This window comes from Agelaius tricolor, unplaced genomic scaffold, assembly GCF_023055355.1.
Source record: "Agelaius tricolor isolate 1412-34295 unplaced genomic scaffold, bAgeTri1.0.p SCAF_6, whole genome shotgun sequence".
Lineage (NCBI taxonomy): Eukaryota > Metazoa > Chordata > Aves > Passeriformes > Icteridae > Agelaius > Agelaius tricolor.
In genome coordinates, this window is record NW_027269266.1 from 39,625,868 (window position 1) to 39,642,354 (window position 16,487).

Here is a 16,487-nt window from a genome sequence, read left to right on the forward strand (position 1 = left end):
TTGAATCAAAGATTTCTAGGTCAGAATGAGTGATGTTCGTGTGAATTTTCTTATATAAACATGACTAATGACTTTTGAAAGCCCACAGTTTTATCAGTTAATCCTATATAAATGCTTATTTAACAGATATAAGATACAAGAGAGTGTTCCTGAAAGTACTTCACTCTGTTATTTACCTATTTTTAATATAATTTGACTGATGCTGTGACAGTTCAGACACTTGAAGCATGCAAATTTGCTGACATCTGAACCTGAATTTCAGTTCTTTTTGTTCTTCCACTGTGTAGATGAAGAATCTGCTCATGACCTCAATGTGGTTTTATTTCAGATACTACTTGTACTGATTAAACAATTAGGAACTTGATGGGGTTTGCAGTCTTAAATGACCTTAGCTTTATTCTGTGGAAATGAATTGGTTCAAAGTAAACTTGTGATATTTTGGGAATCCTAGATATGCAAAAGAATTTGAATTAGTTTTAAATTTTTTGTCAGAAGGGATGCATATTTCTGATATAAGGGAATTCTTCCATAAAATAGACAAAAAGAAAAACACACACAGTCTTTTCTAGGCTTGAATTCTAGCAGTGTCTTTGGAAGTCTTTTGTGGTGGTTTGCCCATCTAACCTTTTGTCTGTTGTAGTATTTCATTTAGTCACCTGAACTTCTACTTAACTGATGAATAAAATCTTTAATACTTCTTTAACCAATGAATTTCACATGCTTAATTGAATTTCAATTAGAGTATCTATTAGAAGGGTTGGCTTTGTGAATGTTGCTTGTTTTAGAAGCTGTGTTCACCCAGGCTTTTCTCTACCTAAGCTTTCTGTACCAAGCTTCACATTCTCATTATCTGTAGCCTTTTTAGTTTGGCCTTTGAATGAGTGATCATGAAAGAGTTGCTGCTTTAGGGTGACATGCACTGTAGTGCTTCTTGCAGCCTGATACTTAATTTCAAGAACTAATGGACATTTTAATAGTTTAAAAGTTTTGTTATCAAATGTTTGAGATATTTTGTGCCAGGAAGGTGGAAGATGAATGCCTTAATAGCAGTCTGTTGGTGTTTTTTAATGGTTTTTATACAGTGTGGAAGGCTGAACTGAAGGTGTGCATGAGAGACCCTTTTTTACAAGAAATTCTCTGCAGCAGAATATGTACAAACTTTGAAACTTCATCTCCAGAGGTTCTACATTGTGTAAATTCTTACTGATTGAAAGAAGGCCACTGGTTTGATAGTGTGAACAAACAGACTGATTCCTGTTGCCTGTTACTGGATGAGTCACCTGTCAATTTTACATGAAGTAGGGCAGCTGCACGTGTAGATATCCTGTCTCAGAATGGGAGTCTTGCCTTGACTGCATGTGATAGACTGTAGTTGAAAATGAATAGTTTTAGAAAGGAATAACAAAAATAGCCAGAGTACTGTATCAGAGTGAAAGAAAATATTTTAAAGTTTACACACAAAAATGAAGTCACCAAAAACTGTGAACTGTCATCTGTAGTATATGCACTGGCTGTAGAAGTGAAGAAAATATAGTAGTTAGGAGCTGAGAACTTAGTAATTTACTTCAAAACTCTGCAGGTTTAGAGAGGACCATTGTATATACATAGTAAATGAGAGGCTAAAGCTCTTGATTTTTATCTTATCCTTCTGTTTCTTTCTAGGTTTAACTATAGATCAACACATCATCTTGCCTCTCATGGCTTTTATGAATTTTTAAATTGGTTTGATGAAAGAGCATGGTATCCACTAGGAAGAATAGTAGGTGGAACTGTAAGTATTGTAATAATACATTTATTTTTTAAAAAATCCATTTAATAAGTAAAAAATAATTAAAGGTGACTTTTCAGGAAGTTTTTTGAACTTTCAGTACAAATATGGTGTTGATAAAAGGAGAATCTCAATAAAATGTGCTTTTAATTGTCAAATTGCTGCAGAGGGAATATCAAGATGTTTTTAATTTTTAGCTGCAGAAACGAAGTAAGTCAACATGCCTTATCCAATTGTATCACATTGTGACCAAGAAATACAGAACTTCCTTTCATATGAAATTCTAATAAGTAACAAATAAGGGTATTATGGCTCCTGCAGTTCTGGTATATGAAATCAAAACAGGAAAAACATTTTTTTAAACATTTTTAAAAAATCATTACCTAAATCTCTTGAGGTACAAGTTTTAATCCAATTATGTATGCTGAGTAGGCTTCATGTGTGAATGGAAAAAAGTTAGGATTTCACTGGGAGAAGACCATGTGAAATTAGATCAGTGTGGCACCTGTACAAAACATCAGGACTAGTTAAGATTGGTATCAATGCAAGTCACAAGACAGGAAAGGTGTACAAAACAAGGTTATCGAGTCAAAATGCAAATATCACTCATTGGAATAGCTTTATAATAACTATATATATATCTATATATATATCTATATCTATATATATATATATATATATATATATATAATAACTCTAAGTAATGCAGCCACATGTTTCTTAATGTGTTAAAGTTCATTAAAGCTTTTTAATGCTAGTATATACCACTTAAAGGCATTTATAAGTTTCTTGTAGCAGTTAGATCACCATTGTTTTAGTATCTTAGAGATACTGGACACTCTTTATGCAACATTTAAGTGCATGTTTTTCACACCTGTCTCATACAAAATAAAACCTCTTAAGAAAAAAAATTGAAATATATGCAGGGGAATGTTCAGTCATCTGTTAATTTAATTTAGTACAATGTCCTTCTTAGTTTTTGAAAGAAACTAAGGCAGGTGAAGTACATACTAACTTGTCTAGGATGTATTGATTTTTCTAATGTTGATAAATGTGGGAGGGTAGAATTCCTACTAAGAATATTCTATAGTTCTCTAATATTCTATGGTGGATTCAATAGACTTGTGTAAGTCTGTGCTACCTTTCCTGGTGCACATCTTAATTCAATTTTTACAGGACTTTGTTTTACTCCTTCATATCCAAAAATGTCTACAGATACCTTGTAAAAATGTAGTATTCAATTGACTGACCATCTACTTTTCATCTTTAAAAAATTAGATCTTATTGAAGTACATTTTCTCTCCCTGTTGGCACCAAGAAGTGAAAGAATAGTGTGGTATATTTTAAAGGAAAATGGATACGACTGGGAAATTTTGCGTTTCTTCTTGATGTCTTAGGCTTTTCAGGCTTGTTTTTGCATTTCCTTAAAACCGGTAGCTGGCTTAAAATTCTGTTGCAGATTTTGGTTTCTGCTTCCATACCTTAATGACAAATTGTTTTCATTATATGATAAATGTCAAGTGAGATGGGATATTATCTGTATGCTGCTCATTCATTTATGAAGTAGATTATATGTTATTGTTAGCATTTGGATAAAATTAAAAGAGCCTAGGGTATTCAGTGTTGTTGTCAAAACATGATTAAAGTAGTACTAAAATAATTCTGTTAGCTTATGCTAATACTCAGTGCTTATATCAGCTTAAAAATTATTGTTTAATTGCAAGTTCTGTGTAAACATGCATACCATGACAGTTTTCTGTAATAACCCCGTGTTCTGGTTTGTTTTGGTTTTTATCTCCATGTAGGTATATCCAGGACTGATGGTGACAGCAGGCCTTATACATTGGATTTTAAATATGCTAAATGTGACAGTCCATATAAGAGATGTCTGTGTGTTTCTAGCACCAGTTTTTAGCGGCCTTACAGCTATTTCTACTTTCCTGCTCACCAGAGAACTGTGGAACCAGGGAGCAGGGCTTTTAGCTGCCTGTTTTATCGCCATAGTTCCAGGTTACATATCCCGATCAGTAGCAGGATCTTTTGACAATGAAGGCATAGCTATTTTTGCACTGCAGTTCACATACTATTTATGGGTAAGTAATTGCTGAGTCTTTTGCTTTGGAAAGGTTTTTTGGTTCCTCCTCCAACCAAATGACTGATTTTTCTTAGAATCCATTGAATTCTTATTTTCCTCCCTCTCATCTCTCTTCCCCTTGGCTCTTGATTAGGCAAGTACTGAGAAGTCACATGATCTGAACCACTCCATAATCATGCTCTTCAGTTTGCTGTGTAAAAGCACAGTTCCACTGAAGTATGTGTGTCCTGTAGTAGTAATAAAAATGATGATGAGTCTAGAAATTTAAAGCAAACAGAGGGGTTGTTTGTTTTTCGGTTTGGAGGTGTTAGTGCTGTGTGCATCAAATGTCAGCCTCCTTATATAGCTGGTGAAAAGCTATATAGATAATATGTTAATATAGCATATTCAGAGAAGACTGTGAATATGAATATGCTTTAAATTGTCTTCTCTAAAGACTTTTGACTGTATGGACTGTCTGGGCTTTGAGTTCAGTATCCAAATTAAATGGTCAAAGCTGGCTAGAGTCAGATATTAGTGTTTCTTGTGTGCTTAAAAAACCAGTCTTATGTCTTCTCATTTGCCTGCTTGCTAAAGCAACATGTCTGCCTCTCCTTTATCTGTGTAGAATTGCATCCATAAGGTAGTTTTGCAGGAAGGAATTTAGGAAAGCTAGAGTATTTCTGGGCTGTTGAACCTACTTTGGAAATAACAAAAATAACATAACTATTGTTAATTCAGCACAGACACTGTAGGGTACTGTCTCTTGTGTATTCTGGAATGCCTGCACTTTTCATTTAGGGGGCTCCATATAAGTACATGGTCACTACAACTTTCTCCATAATTTTGTCAAGAGTTCTGGTTTTCATGAGCAGATGCATATCCACAAATGTTTTAGCTTTAGAGTATTTCAAACTTTGGGATATATTTGGTAGGAATATAATGGGAGAGAACTGAATTTTTCATGACTGAGTGACTGATGTTACTTAAATGCAGTATTTCTTAATCTGGTTTTAGAATAAGCTGCAGCTGGAAAGGTGTGCTGTGTTTGATAACAATAATAGAATCAACCTGTGTTGTTACTTTAGAGTAACTGTGATATGATAGCAGTTACCTGTTCTCATGGAATTCATATTTAACTAAACTGCAGAGTGTAATAATGTTTGCATGAACTCTTGTAGAATCAAATACATTTTATAGACAACTTCTAGCGTTTTTTAATGTCTGTTCTTCATTCCTGTTCTTCCTCACCACAGTCACCCCCATCAGTTTCAGACAAATTCATATTCCTTGGGCAGTTTCTGGATCCTGCTAAACCTTTAGCAGTATCTGGATGCTCTTGTTAACCTTAAGTGAATTTTTTTGGAATAGCTATTTTGTCTGTAATGGCAGAGTTGGGTCAGATGCCAGACAAATTAAGGCATGGATGGTCTTCACTTAGAATTATAAAGTGCTCTAACACCTCAGAGAAAGTAGCACAGAGCCATTGCAACTACATTTCTACATCAGATCATAAGGCAGAGAGTTGGATGGAATGCTTTTGCTAGAGAAATACATCTCACCTTTTGTGTGTGTGAAAGAATTGCATTTGTGTTACGATTTTATGGACATCAGTTCAGAAGCATCAAATATAACTTGATGCAGGCTAAAGTTCTCTCAACAATTGTTTTGGGATGAAACTTTAGAGTATTGTCCAGGATTTGTCATTCATAAATACTTGGTTATTTTTCTAGGTGAAGTCTGTGAAAACTGGGTCTGTCTTTTGGACAATCTGCTGCTGTCTATCCTACTTTTACATGGTAAGGCTTTTGTATATATAATAGCTAAACTAATTGAGAAACTTACATAATTAATATGTTGACAAAGAAGAGAATAAAGCTATTTTCATCTTTGTTGGAGCCAGAATATAAAATTTTTGCTTTGTATTGTTATTAAAACCTTAAATATATGACTAAACAACATAGTATGTAAAGGTAAAGTATTTAAATCAACATGATTAAACATGATTGATTGGAGTAAAAAATGAAAATATAATAACTTTACTTACAAATTTTCCCATGCTGTGAATAGGTGCTCTGATTCAGTTGGATTTTTATTTGGGTACAGGTAAATTAAGGTATAATTTTAATGTTTATGTGTCTGTGTGTCATTACTATAATGCAATAATAATCAGAATATTTAGAATGTGAGGACAAAGTTACCTTTTTATAATTTTGAAAGCTATTTCTATGGGTATAATTATGCCATAAAGTAAAGCTTACCACCAGAACTGATGAATGACTTCAATGTCATAATAAATGATCATAAATGCCCTTTTCATTTTTGATCTGTGAAAATGAAGGCTACTGCAGAGATTTTCCTAAGGGCTAACAGAGGGGGAAAACACTAGTAAACATGAGGAGATAAAACTAATAGAAAAATGGAGGAAATTGGTTTTCCTCCTCCTCCATCTTCTGAAACATTACACTAAGAATTCTCTTGTTTGAGTCAAACATGTGGTTTTTTTTCCCCCTAACTGATAAACTTTTTGTGGCTGTATGAAAAATAAATTACCCTCAAAATAGCCAGTGCTAGGACAGTCAGGCTAATTGCTTGGTGACAGTTAAGACTGAGGTCTCAAATACTGCTTTTCTATCATCAGGTAACTAAGTTTGCAAAAGCAAGGAGCTTCTGGATTGGTTTATGTACCTTAAAGTCAAGGTTAATTCAAAGCTTATCTGGATGCTGTCTAGTTTTCCTCTAGCTTTAATGTCCATTTGGTTTTCTGGGAGACTTTTACAGTTAATATGGGAGATAATAGCCTTCTGTTTGTCACCAAAGATACGAAGATATCTATTTCTTGTTAAGAGTACATTGATTAATTCAATTTCTCCTCCTTTTTGCCCCATTGCTTAATAGAGAGCCACTTCTTTATACACAGCATTGCTGTTTATATAGCTTTATAGTGAAAAGGTCCTGTAGCTTTGGTACATGAGTCCAGTATAATAGCTGCAAGTAAATTTTTGAATTGTAATATTTATATAGTACAGTATTTTTTTATATTGTGCCAGTTTATTGTTAAGATTCTCTTAAGGTACCTTCATAAACATATAAATAACAAATACAATACTTCCACAATTTTACTGCTAAAAATCACACATTAACAGATTCTTAGCATCTTGGTGTGTGGGATTGTATGTGAGAGTATGTGATCATGTGTGTACATGGTATCTGAACTTAAGAATCAATGTAATCATTACAGTCAATCCTTATATATAAATGGGGGATGCTGTTATTTTCCTTTCAAGTTCTATCAGCTCATGAAAGGTTCAGATTCATCTGTAGCTTAGCTTCACGTCTCAGTGAATAGATGTTAGGATTTTATTGCTTGTATTTGCATCATCCCACATATGATGGCCTTCCCTACATTGTATTTACCTTTTGGAAAGAATTTTGTGGAGTTGCCCTTTTAGATATTTTGCTTAAGTATATTTTTAGGACAAAACATAATTTTCTATTTGTTACATTGTAATAATTTGTCTTTCTCTGGTGGAGTTAGTAATTTTCAGTGTAAGCTGGAAATGAAATCAAATTTAGTTTAAGCTTTGAGGTAGTAAGAGTTCAGTCCTTGAATGGGAAGTTTGGACAACAGCTTGAAAGGCGAAGGGATATTGCATGAACTGACAAATCTTTCCTGATAACTAAATCTGCCTTATATACCTTACTCACTGTGGTGATTTGACTCATAGCCTTGCATTGGATTCAGTATAGAGAAGGGTGTTTTCTCCTTGGATGTATATTTTTAGCCTTTGTTTTACTTCATCAGCTTCTGCTTCATATGGCTTTTCATGGCAAGGAGGTAAAATAAAAGAGGCTTTACATTGAAGCAATCCTGTAGGAGTAATAGCATGTCTCCACTCTTTTTGCCAATCTGTGAGGATGCCTCAGTTTTATTTGAAAAGTTCCAAAGTACATCTTCAGTATAATTTTCAGTGCCTAGATTTGGGTTCAAATTTTGATAATTAGGGATGCAGGTCTCTGGTCCATGCAAGCTGTGACTTCCTTCATTCAAACCTTTCCCTGAATTTGACAGTGTTCTATTTGCATGTTTGAACTCTATTCTGTCTTACCTGTCTTCAGGTACATGTTTTCTCCCATTAAATAAACTTAGCTGTGTAAACATGATACTTCATCCAAGTAATTAGGCACTAGGATTATGATAATCTGAAATGAGTTACGAGAGAACTTTGATTATTTTATTCTACTTGTTTCATATTGTCTGAATTGCTTATCATAAATTTGAAATGCTGGGGTTTGTAGTATTAGTGTCAAAAGACAGTAATCTTGGCCTCATGGTTTTTTTAGAATTTGTTCTATAGAACATAGTCATTTGGGTTTCTTTTTGGATTCTAGGGCTTTAAAAATAGCTACGTGAATCTAAACCCTAAAGTACAATTAAAGTGAAAACCACATTAGCTACTGCATGCTAAAAATGAAGATCTAGGTTAGGCATGGTGCATATGGGATAAGTCTAGACTGTAATATGACAAGAGGACATGTTAAAATACAGATTGTCTAGTCAATATGAGCCTTTCTAAATATGTTAGAAATTTAGATAGCACATTGTAATGATAGCTCATTAAATCCTCACTGAAACCAGCAATCTGTTAATAACACTGTAGTGTTTCAGTTCTAAGTACACCAGTCCTTCTCAACAGCTCTTGTTGCCACAGGTTTGCACTGTCTATAATATTGTTGTATATCATTCCACAGTGCTCAGTCCTACTTTCATGTGCTTCCACACTCTTCCCTTTGTTCATTTCCCTACACTGCAGCCTGCACTGGCTGCTCTGGGCTGCTCTGGTCCCAGAGTTGTGCTCCTGGAGGTGCACCTTGCTCCCTTTCCCTCTCTAGCTGGAGATAATGTTTCCTGTCCTCAGCAAAAAGTGCATGGTGCTAAATTTGTCAAAGAAAGTTTTGCATCCTACATGAGATTATAGAATATCCTGAGTTGGAAGGGACCCACAAAGATCATCAAAGCCCAGCTCATTGCCCTGCAGATCCTACCACTGCCTTGAGTTGCAGCCTTCACCATGGGGAAGGGCTTCCAGCATAACATTCTCGTTTGCCAGTATGGCCAGATTAGCTTGGAAGGAGGAGATCCAGGAAGGGTAGCCTAGGAAATCCATCAGCCCATTTCAAACACCTCTGATATGTGGGCTTTGTTGTGGTTTGTTTTTTTGTTTTATAATATATTTTGAGGAGGATTCTGGTGGTATTTATTAGTAGTAGTTCTGACTGCTTGTGTAGATGGGCTGTGTGTTTTCTTGTTAGACCATCAAGATGTATAAATCCACCATGGGTTGTCCTAAGAACTTGCAGATATTTTCAGGTCTAATTTCCTGTTCCATTTGTCTTAGGTCTCTGCATGGGGTGGTTATGTTTTCATCATCAACCTTATTCCACTGCATGTGTTTGTTCTGTTGCTGATGCAGAGATACAGCAGAAGAGTCTACATTGGTAAGTTCTGTTCATTGCAAAGTCATTCTCAAATACTTAAAACATGAGATACAAAATTATTGTACTGATGTGTTTTGTATCAAGTGGGTGTTAAGTAATTGCATATCAGATTGAGTTGTTTTAATTTGATTACTGATTATAGTCATTTATTTTCTACAGCATGGAAATAAGGAGTTGAAGCATACTCACACTTCCAAAATTTCATATATATTGCTACTAATTAATTTTTTTGTTTCTAGTGCATGGGAAAGAAAAATGGGTGGTTTGATGTAAAAGAACCCTATTAATATCTTGTAAATATGCATTGCATGTGTGCCTTTAATAATGTTTTATATTTTTTTCTTTTCCAAGTATATAAAACAATTGGTATTCTTAAAAGTTATATAGCAGAAATTATGCAAACATCTAGATAAAGACATAAGAAATTTTGAGCAGCCATGTAAGTTTTAGATCACTGAGAAAAGGCATGCACAGTAAGAGTCTGCCCACTCCATGGGAATCCTTAAAATTTTATTGGATTAATTGGTCAGTCTTCCTTCCAGTTTCAGGAATGTGTGAATAGGGATCCTGAGAGCCTAACGTTTTTATTGATTTGCCTGACATTTAAATACTGTGTAAACTGTTTTTACTGACACTTTACCAATAAAATCAGTTGGCCATGATGTAGGTGTGTGAATGGAATATTTAGTAAGCAATTCAGGTATTCAGAGATTTAGAAGTTAGCTGGAACACTTTTAATGTGAAGCCTTTACCATAGGTAGGTGGAGAACATAATGTGTGCTGAAGCGTAATCACAAAGCATTTCATATTTGTAAATATATTTTTATTCCTCATTTTAGTACTGCTTTATCTTTGTATTTTCAATTATTTTAATGCATTTTTGAGTCCCTGCTAGAGAAATTACTTCAAGTACATATATGTGAACCACTATATATCACAATTGCTTAATTTACTCAAGTTCAGTTTTGAATTTTTGTTATCAAAACTATAAATATTGCTTCCATACTTCTTTGCTACTCTATGTAAGTAAGAATTGGAAATTCATTAAAATTTTAAAAAGAGAGAAAGAAGAATCTCTAACCCATCTTAGAATTGTTAGTATTAGTTAACTTCTTCATTAACTACTTTTTCCTAACTTAAGGGGAAAGTAATTTATCTTGTTTTCTGTTTAAAATTGTTTTATTGAATATTTTCATTTTCTGATTTCTATGAATTAGGCAAGAGAAAATTAGATCAACTAATTATAAAATCCTGAAGCAATATGGTAGCCAGAAACAATAAGGAATAAGTGCTCTTGCTTTTTCAGCTTTAAATTAACTAGTCTTTGAACTCATGTGGGAAAAATAGTACTGCAAGTTCATAGGAATTAAAGGGTTTGGCAGATGTTTGTTTTGCAAATAGCTGCAGTGTTTTGAGATGTTATTGCCCTTCAGCAGTGAGGGATATGTGCTGCCAAGGAGCTGTCAGAATGAAAATGTGATCAGTGCTCTCTGTTTCATTGCAACTGCTGTCTTAATTTAAGCTTTCATGGGAAGCCCTAGAGAAGTCTGTACAGCTCACATTACTATGTCATTTCTAGGTTTGTTTAACAGGATGTTTTTGTAAAACAGGTAAGAATGTTCAAGCACTTCTGAGAGGAAATTCGAGTGTGCTTCACCTCCAAACTATTCAGATAGGGAGAAGAGTTTACAAAAGCTCCTTGAAGCAGGGAGAATAAAGATATTTGGGGAGTTCCTGTTGCAATTGCTACTGTGCCTGCAACAGTCTTACAATTCTTAAAAAACTTACCATGTGCAGCTAAAACTTTTGAAAAGCATTGTCAGCTGACAATAGATAATAAAAGCTCTACATACTTTTTACTGTTATGGAGAATTTTGGGGGTTTTAATCTCTAGATCAATTGTTTACATTTATTTCAAGCTAGCATGAGCCATTTTATAAAGGCTCTTTGTGTTAAGTTTAACCCAACATAACATAAATGTAGAGAACAGTATTTGTCAGAACCGAATTTTTAAAAATAGTGGTGGATTCCTGGTATATATTTCTCATAAGAGTGTTCATACACCAAGGAAAAGGTTAGTGGGACATGATTGATATATCTGGGAATGTAACTCAGAATCACGTAATGAGTAAAAATTTCCAGAATGTGAAGGGTTTGCCAATTGTAAAATATTTTAGGCCTGGAAGGGAGATGACTTTATTAGCCAGATAGCTTCTGACCCATTTGGCATCAATAGTGATGATGCTACCTCCATCTGAAAGCTCAAGCTGTGCTTTTATTATTTTTTCATCTTGACAATGGCCAGTGCTTTCATTCAGATCCTCTAGTTTAATCATTATGAACAAGTGCTTACAATTCCAGTGTATTAACAGAGTAGTGAATAACTTCTTTATTCAGATACAGCAACCATTGATACTATATTCTATCATTGTAGTCTCTCTTTAGTTTCTCATATGTTTAAAAATAAATGGTTTTACACTTGGAAGGGTATAGATTTATGTTATGTTTGCATACTTCAATTTTATAATTTTTCATACAATTTTTTTTGGTTCTGTATAATTATCAGAATATTTCATAAAACACGTGAGGATCTTCCAGAATTTAAAACTTCATTTCAATAATTCTTTGTTGTATGTCTTGTATTTTATCATTAAAACAGTGAACAGGCATATATTTATATCAACTACTTCAGTGTTCTAAAATTTCAGGTTGAGTGTTTTTTTCTGGTGATTGTAATCCATTAATTGAAAGTATGTGGCCAGTATATGATTATACTCTCCAGAGAAGCTTTTCAGTAGGTCTTTCCTTTGTTTGTATGGTGTACTGCAAATTAAATTCTTTGTAAAATGACTTTATCCACAGTAGGTCAGAATGATTTTGTTCTGGAGTTGATCAAAGTTATAACCATAAGAACAGCATGCAAGAATCAAAATTAACTTCTTGTTTTTGCAAAGACTGTGCTATCTGTAGAATTTAAAGGAATATTAAAAGTTTGTGATGATATATTGTCCTGATCTTTTAAGTTCCTAGAAAAATTGTCATATTGTGTAAATTATCTTTTTTAAAATCTTTTCAGTACCAGGCACTATGTACCTTTTTGAAAGAAGTGGGAGTAAGGGATTGGGATGGGGTGGGCAGTGCACATAGCAAGTATAGCAGTTGCAGGACTGGGCTTAAAAATGGTGATTTACAGTGGTCTAACAAATGTGAAATGTAGTGATTTATGCCAACCATTGAACTTCCACAGGATGGCAGTGTTGTAACAGTTGCATGGTACAGTAAATGATTTATGTTGTAGTGAATTCTTCAAAAATTGAGCTTCCTACAGGAAAAACACATTTCAGTGACTTCAGAGGGCATAGGTGAGTAGCTAGGCCAAGCTGTGCAATACAGGTGCTTGAAAGAATAAACCATCCCTTCTGGCTGGTTTGGAACTCAGACAGTGCCCTGGGAGCATAATCCCTCAGTGAGACCACATAGGTGCTATGGAACTGACACCACTGCTCAGTGATGCACTCCTCAGAACTGACCTCATGGAGTTACTAAAGGGCTCCATGAGAACAGGGATCTCTTGGTAAGATCCAGGTTATCTACAGCCAGATAATGGTTTAGGATTTGTAGGAGTTTAAAAATATGACAGGTGGATTTTTGCTGTTTTCCACTGAAGGAATGGAACTTCATTTGGACTTTAGGCTGGCTGGTTATTTCAAATGTAATCAGGCTCATGGCTTTTCAGATTTGGTATTCTTATCTTCCCCTTCCATCTCTTCTTCACCTTGTAATATTGAGGACCAAAACCCCTTTCAAAATAAAGTATATGAATGTTAATGCATGTACAATAAGAATTCATATTAATAATAGTAATTAATGATGCTCTTGGCCTCTGTTTTCTGGGGGATTATAAATCCCCAGGGTTGATACAGATCTATCAATACATATGCTTACTATTAATTTTTAATTCTATTGTTGTTCAATTTCTTGCCTTCCCTCTGCTCTTGTGTTAAATAAAGAACAATGGTGCCTGTTTGCATTTCCTAAAGAAGTAGTGGACTCTTAAATGTTTTGCTTTTTTGAGGTCTGGTCCCTTTAATTTCTCCTCATATAGAAAGCTTCCTATGTCACTTGTTATTTGAGAGCTCTTTCTACATCCATGACTCTCAAAACCAAGATGGGAAACAAAAACTTTTTACAAGCTGAAGAATCTTAGGTTCATGGCTTATTTTCCTAGGAGAAGGCAAAACAGTGCAATTTGAAAGAGCAGTATGCTGCTACATCCACCAAAATGGGTTGCAATGGACAGCTTTATTCTAGTCAGTGAAGAAAAAAGTAATTCAGATGGCTGAAATATTTAGCATACTACAGTTCTGTTTTGCTGTCAGTGGAGTTAGGGGAGAAGGTGGACTCCTCTCTGACGATGGAGCCAATGCTTTTTCAAACATGTATTAATTCTGTTCCCATCTTTCTCTTCCCCTCTCCTCACATTTTTCTCTCCTAGCATATAGCACTTTCTACATTGTGGGGTTAATATTATCGATGCAGATACCTTTTGTGGGATTTCAGCCAATTAGAACAAGTGAACACATGGCAGCTGCAGGTAAGAAAATGAAGCTTCTGCATCCAACAGCCTCCTCAGCACAGGAAAACCTCAAACACTTGCAGCTTTATTTCCTTGTTTTAGAATAAACACCAGCTAACTAAACAAATTGTTAAAGAAAGAGGTACAATTTAGTGTCTTCTGGGAAGTTTTCTTTCCAATTGACACAATATCCTCTTTTTGTTTGAGCTAATGGAGATAAAATGCTTCCATAAGACTGGATCAATTAGTATTCTGACAAGCACTTACTTTACACATTGATAATCTCTGCTGGTTTGCAATACAACGTTTCCTCCACACGTTGTACAATTGAAATATTCCAATGTACAATAGAAACATTGGTAACACAGTTTTTACTGAGCCATTTGGTTTTAGAGTTGATAATCTTCTGTAATTTTTCAACGCAGGCTAAATACAAATGACATAAATTACTAATTAGGAGGGTGATTTTTAAAATAACCATTTTCAATCTTGTTTGGAGTTTTTTTGATTTCTTTAAGTTGATTTTTCCATAATTGTTGGCAGTCAGACATCTTGATTTCTTGACAGCAATAACCTTTGCTAACAGTGAGTTTAACTGCATGCACTGTTTGTGTGATAGAGTCCAGTTTGTTAGATTCCCCAAGGGGCTTTTTTTACATTTAGTCACTTACCAGAATGTATTTGGGACAGTAATGGGACCATCATTAAAATTTAACACAAAAATACTTTCAAAATGAAGACTTGCAACAATCTGAATATAATGGAAAAAGAAAAAAATTACCTAGCCATATTCAGATTCTGAAGATTTTTTGCATTTATTTAGTGAATAGAATTTTTGTCTTTCTCTATGAGCTCAGACCTAGTGAATTTCATTGTGTACCTTGAATTCTTTGTTAATTTGAAGAAAGATGATACACTTCTGTTTTATTTTATTCCTCTGACAGCCAGCATTGAATTTTCACTTTTGAAAGGATTCATCAGTGGATTGATCTAACTATATACCATGAAATGAATAATAACTGAAATACCATGTCCAAGTTCTGGGTTTAATGTTAAACTCTGAATAGCCTTTTTGAATGTGTCGGGTGCTTCACCATTGAATTCTGGTGTTTCAACATTAACTTTATATAATTCAGTTGACTTAATACTTACTTGGTTTGGTTTTTTCTTTCATTAATTCCTCCCGTTTTATTCTGTATTAGCATTGTGTGTTGCCTGAAGTCTGTCTCCTGATTTTTCACCACATCTAGCTAGATATGTTAACCTGTATTCTCATCAATCAGTGCAATCTGCTTTTCAGAGGATTCTCTCCTTTAGAATATTTTATCTCATTGGAAGTTTCTGGTTTTCCAAGTGTCATGCCTGTTAAGTATTAAAGGTTATTTGTCAGAAAGTGATGTTATACTAGTTTCTAGATGTTAGGGTGTACCCTATGTTTATTTTTCCAATTCAAATATTGGCAAATATGTTGGTTGCTTTAACAGATGTACTGCTTTTGAGCATTTAAACGAGAATTTTTCTCTTTCCGCAGGTGTTTTTGCACTGCTGCAGGCTTATGCATTTTTGCAGTATCTGAGAGACAGATTAACAAAGCAAGAATTTCAGACATTGTTCTTCTTGGGCGTCTCACTAGCTGCTGGTACTGTATTCCTGAGTGTCATCTATTTGACATACACAGGTAAATAAATGTGAAACTCATTTACCTTCACAGCTTGTAAGCCAGATGATCAACATTTGGTTTAGCCTAAAGTAGTTGTTTCAACATTTTGGACTATTTAGTAGCAGTTTTATTTTTGTTCCTTATGATATCATAGTTCCAAAAGAATTTTTAGCATCTCTGTTTGTTTCAAAGTCTTTTAAAACATGGTCGTTTGATTTGCTTTTCCATGCATAAGTTAGCAAAGTTTTCAGACTGGCATATCAAAACAAAAATTGGCTTCTAATCTCAGCATGCAGCCAAATATGTATTCAGTTGCAGTTCTTGGGAAGTGTTGATTTCATCTTCTGAAATTCACTGATCAGTATCCCTGCTTCATCAGCTGGAACAGGCCTTGTTCCCCCAGCTTCTGACAGGCTGTGTGATCTGGGCTCCTGCCCACCTCACAGTGCTCTGACCTCTCTAGATTTTCTTAATACTCCTCTTGCACAAGAGGGTGCCCGCATCTGGACCCTTCATCCCAGCATGTGGAAGAAAGAGCTTCAAGTTTTGGACTGAAATCCTGCCTGCCACCAAGGCATGTCAGCCACTCTTTTCAATTTAGCACAGTTCCTTTTGGCCTCTGGGATATTTTTACTTTCTGTGAGCCAGTGGTTGGACCCCAGTCCACTGTGTACTACCTTGAGCTTGTCAGGACAGCCAGTTTTCAACCAGTCAAATAGTCTGTTTGTCCTATCAATTCTTCTTCAGCTATTAATGAGCAACGAAGAAAACATTTATCAATGTATTTCAGGAGGCTCTTCCATGGTTTTTCAGCAGCTCAGGTTACTGCCCTGTAGGTTCCCACATACAGCTTCCTGCCCTGCCTAGAGGTGCAGCAGTAGCCAGTTCCCAGGCACCAGGCACCCTTATC

At 34.9% G+C, this 16,487-nt stretch overlaps 1 protein-coding gene across 1 annotated transcript in view; it reads left to right on the forward strand.

Moving 5' to 3' along the window:
- Window positions 1-16,487, forward strand: part of STT3B (STT3 oligosaccharyltransferase complex catalytic subunit B) — a 51,595-nt gene that overhangs the window by 20,897 nt on the left and 14,211 nt on the right. The window contains exons 2-7 of the mRNA XM_071429425.1: window positions 1,663-1,771; window positions 3,574-3,861; window positions 5,576-5,641; window positions 9,242-9,341; window positions 13,837-13,935; window positions 15,449-15,595. Coding sequence (XP_071285526.1) covers window positions 1,663-1,771; window positions 3,574-3,861; window positions 5,576-5,641; window positions 9,242-9,341; window positions 13,837-13,935; window positions 15,449-15,595 — 809 coding nt within the window. The remainder of the gene's footprint in view (window positions 1-1,662; window positions 1,772-3,573; window positions 3,862-5,575; window positions 5,642-9,241; window positions 9,342-13,836; window positions 13,936-15,448; window positions 15,596-16,487) is intronic.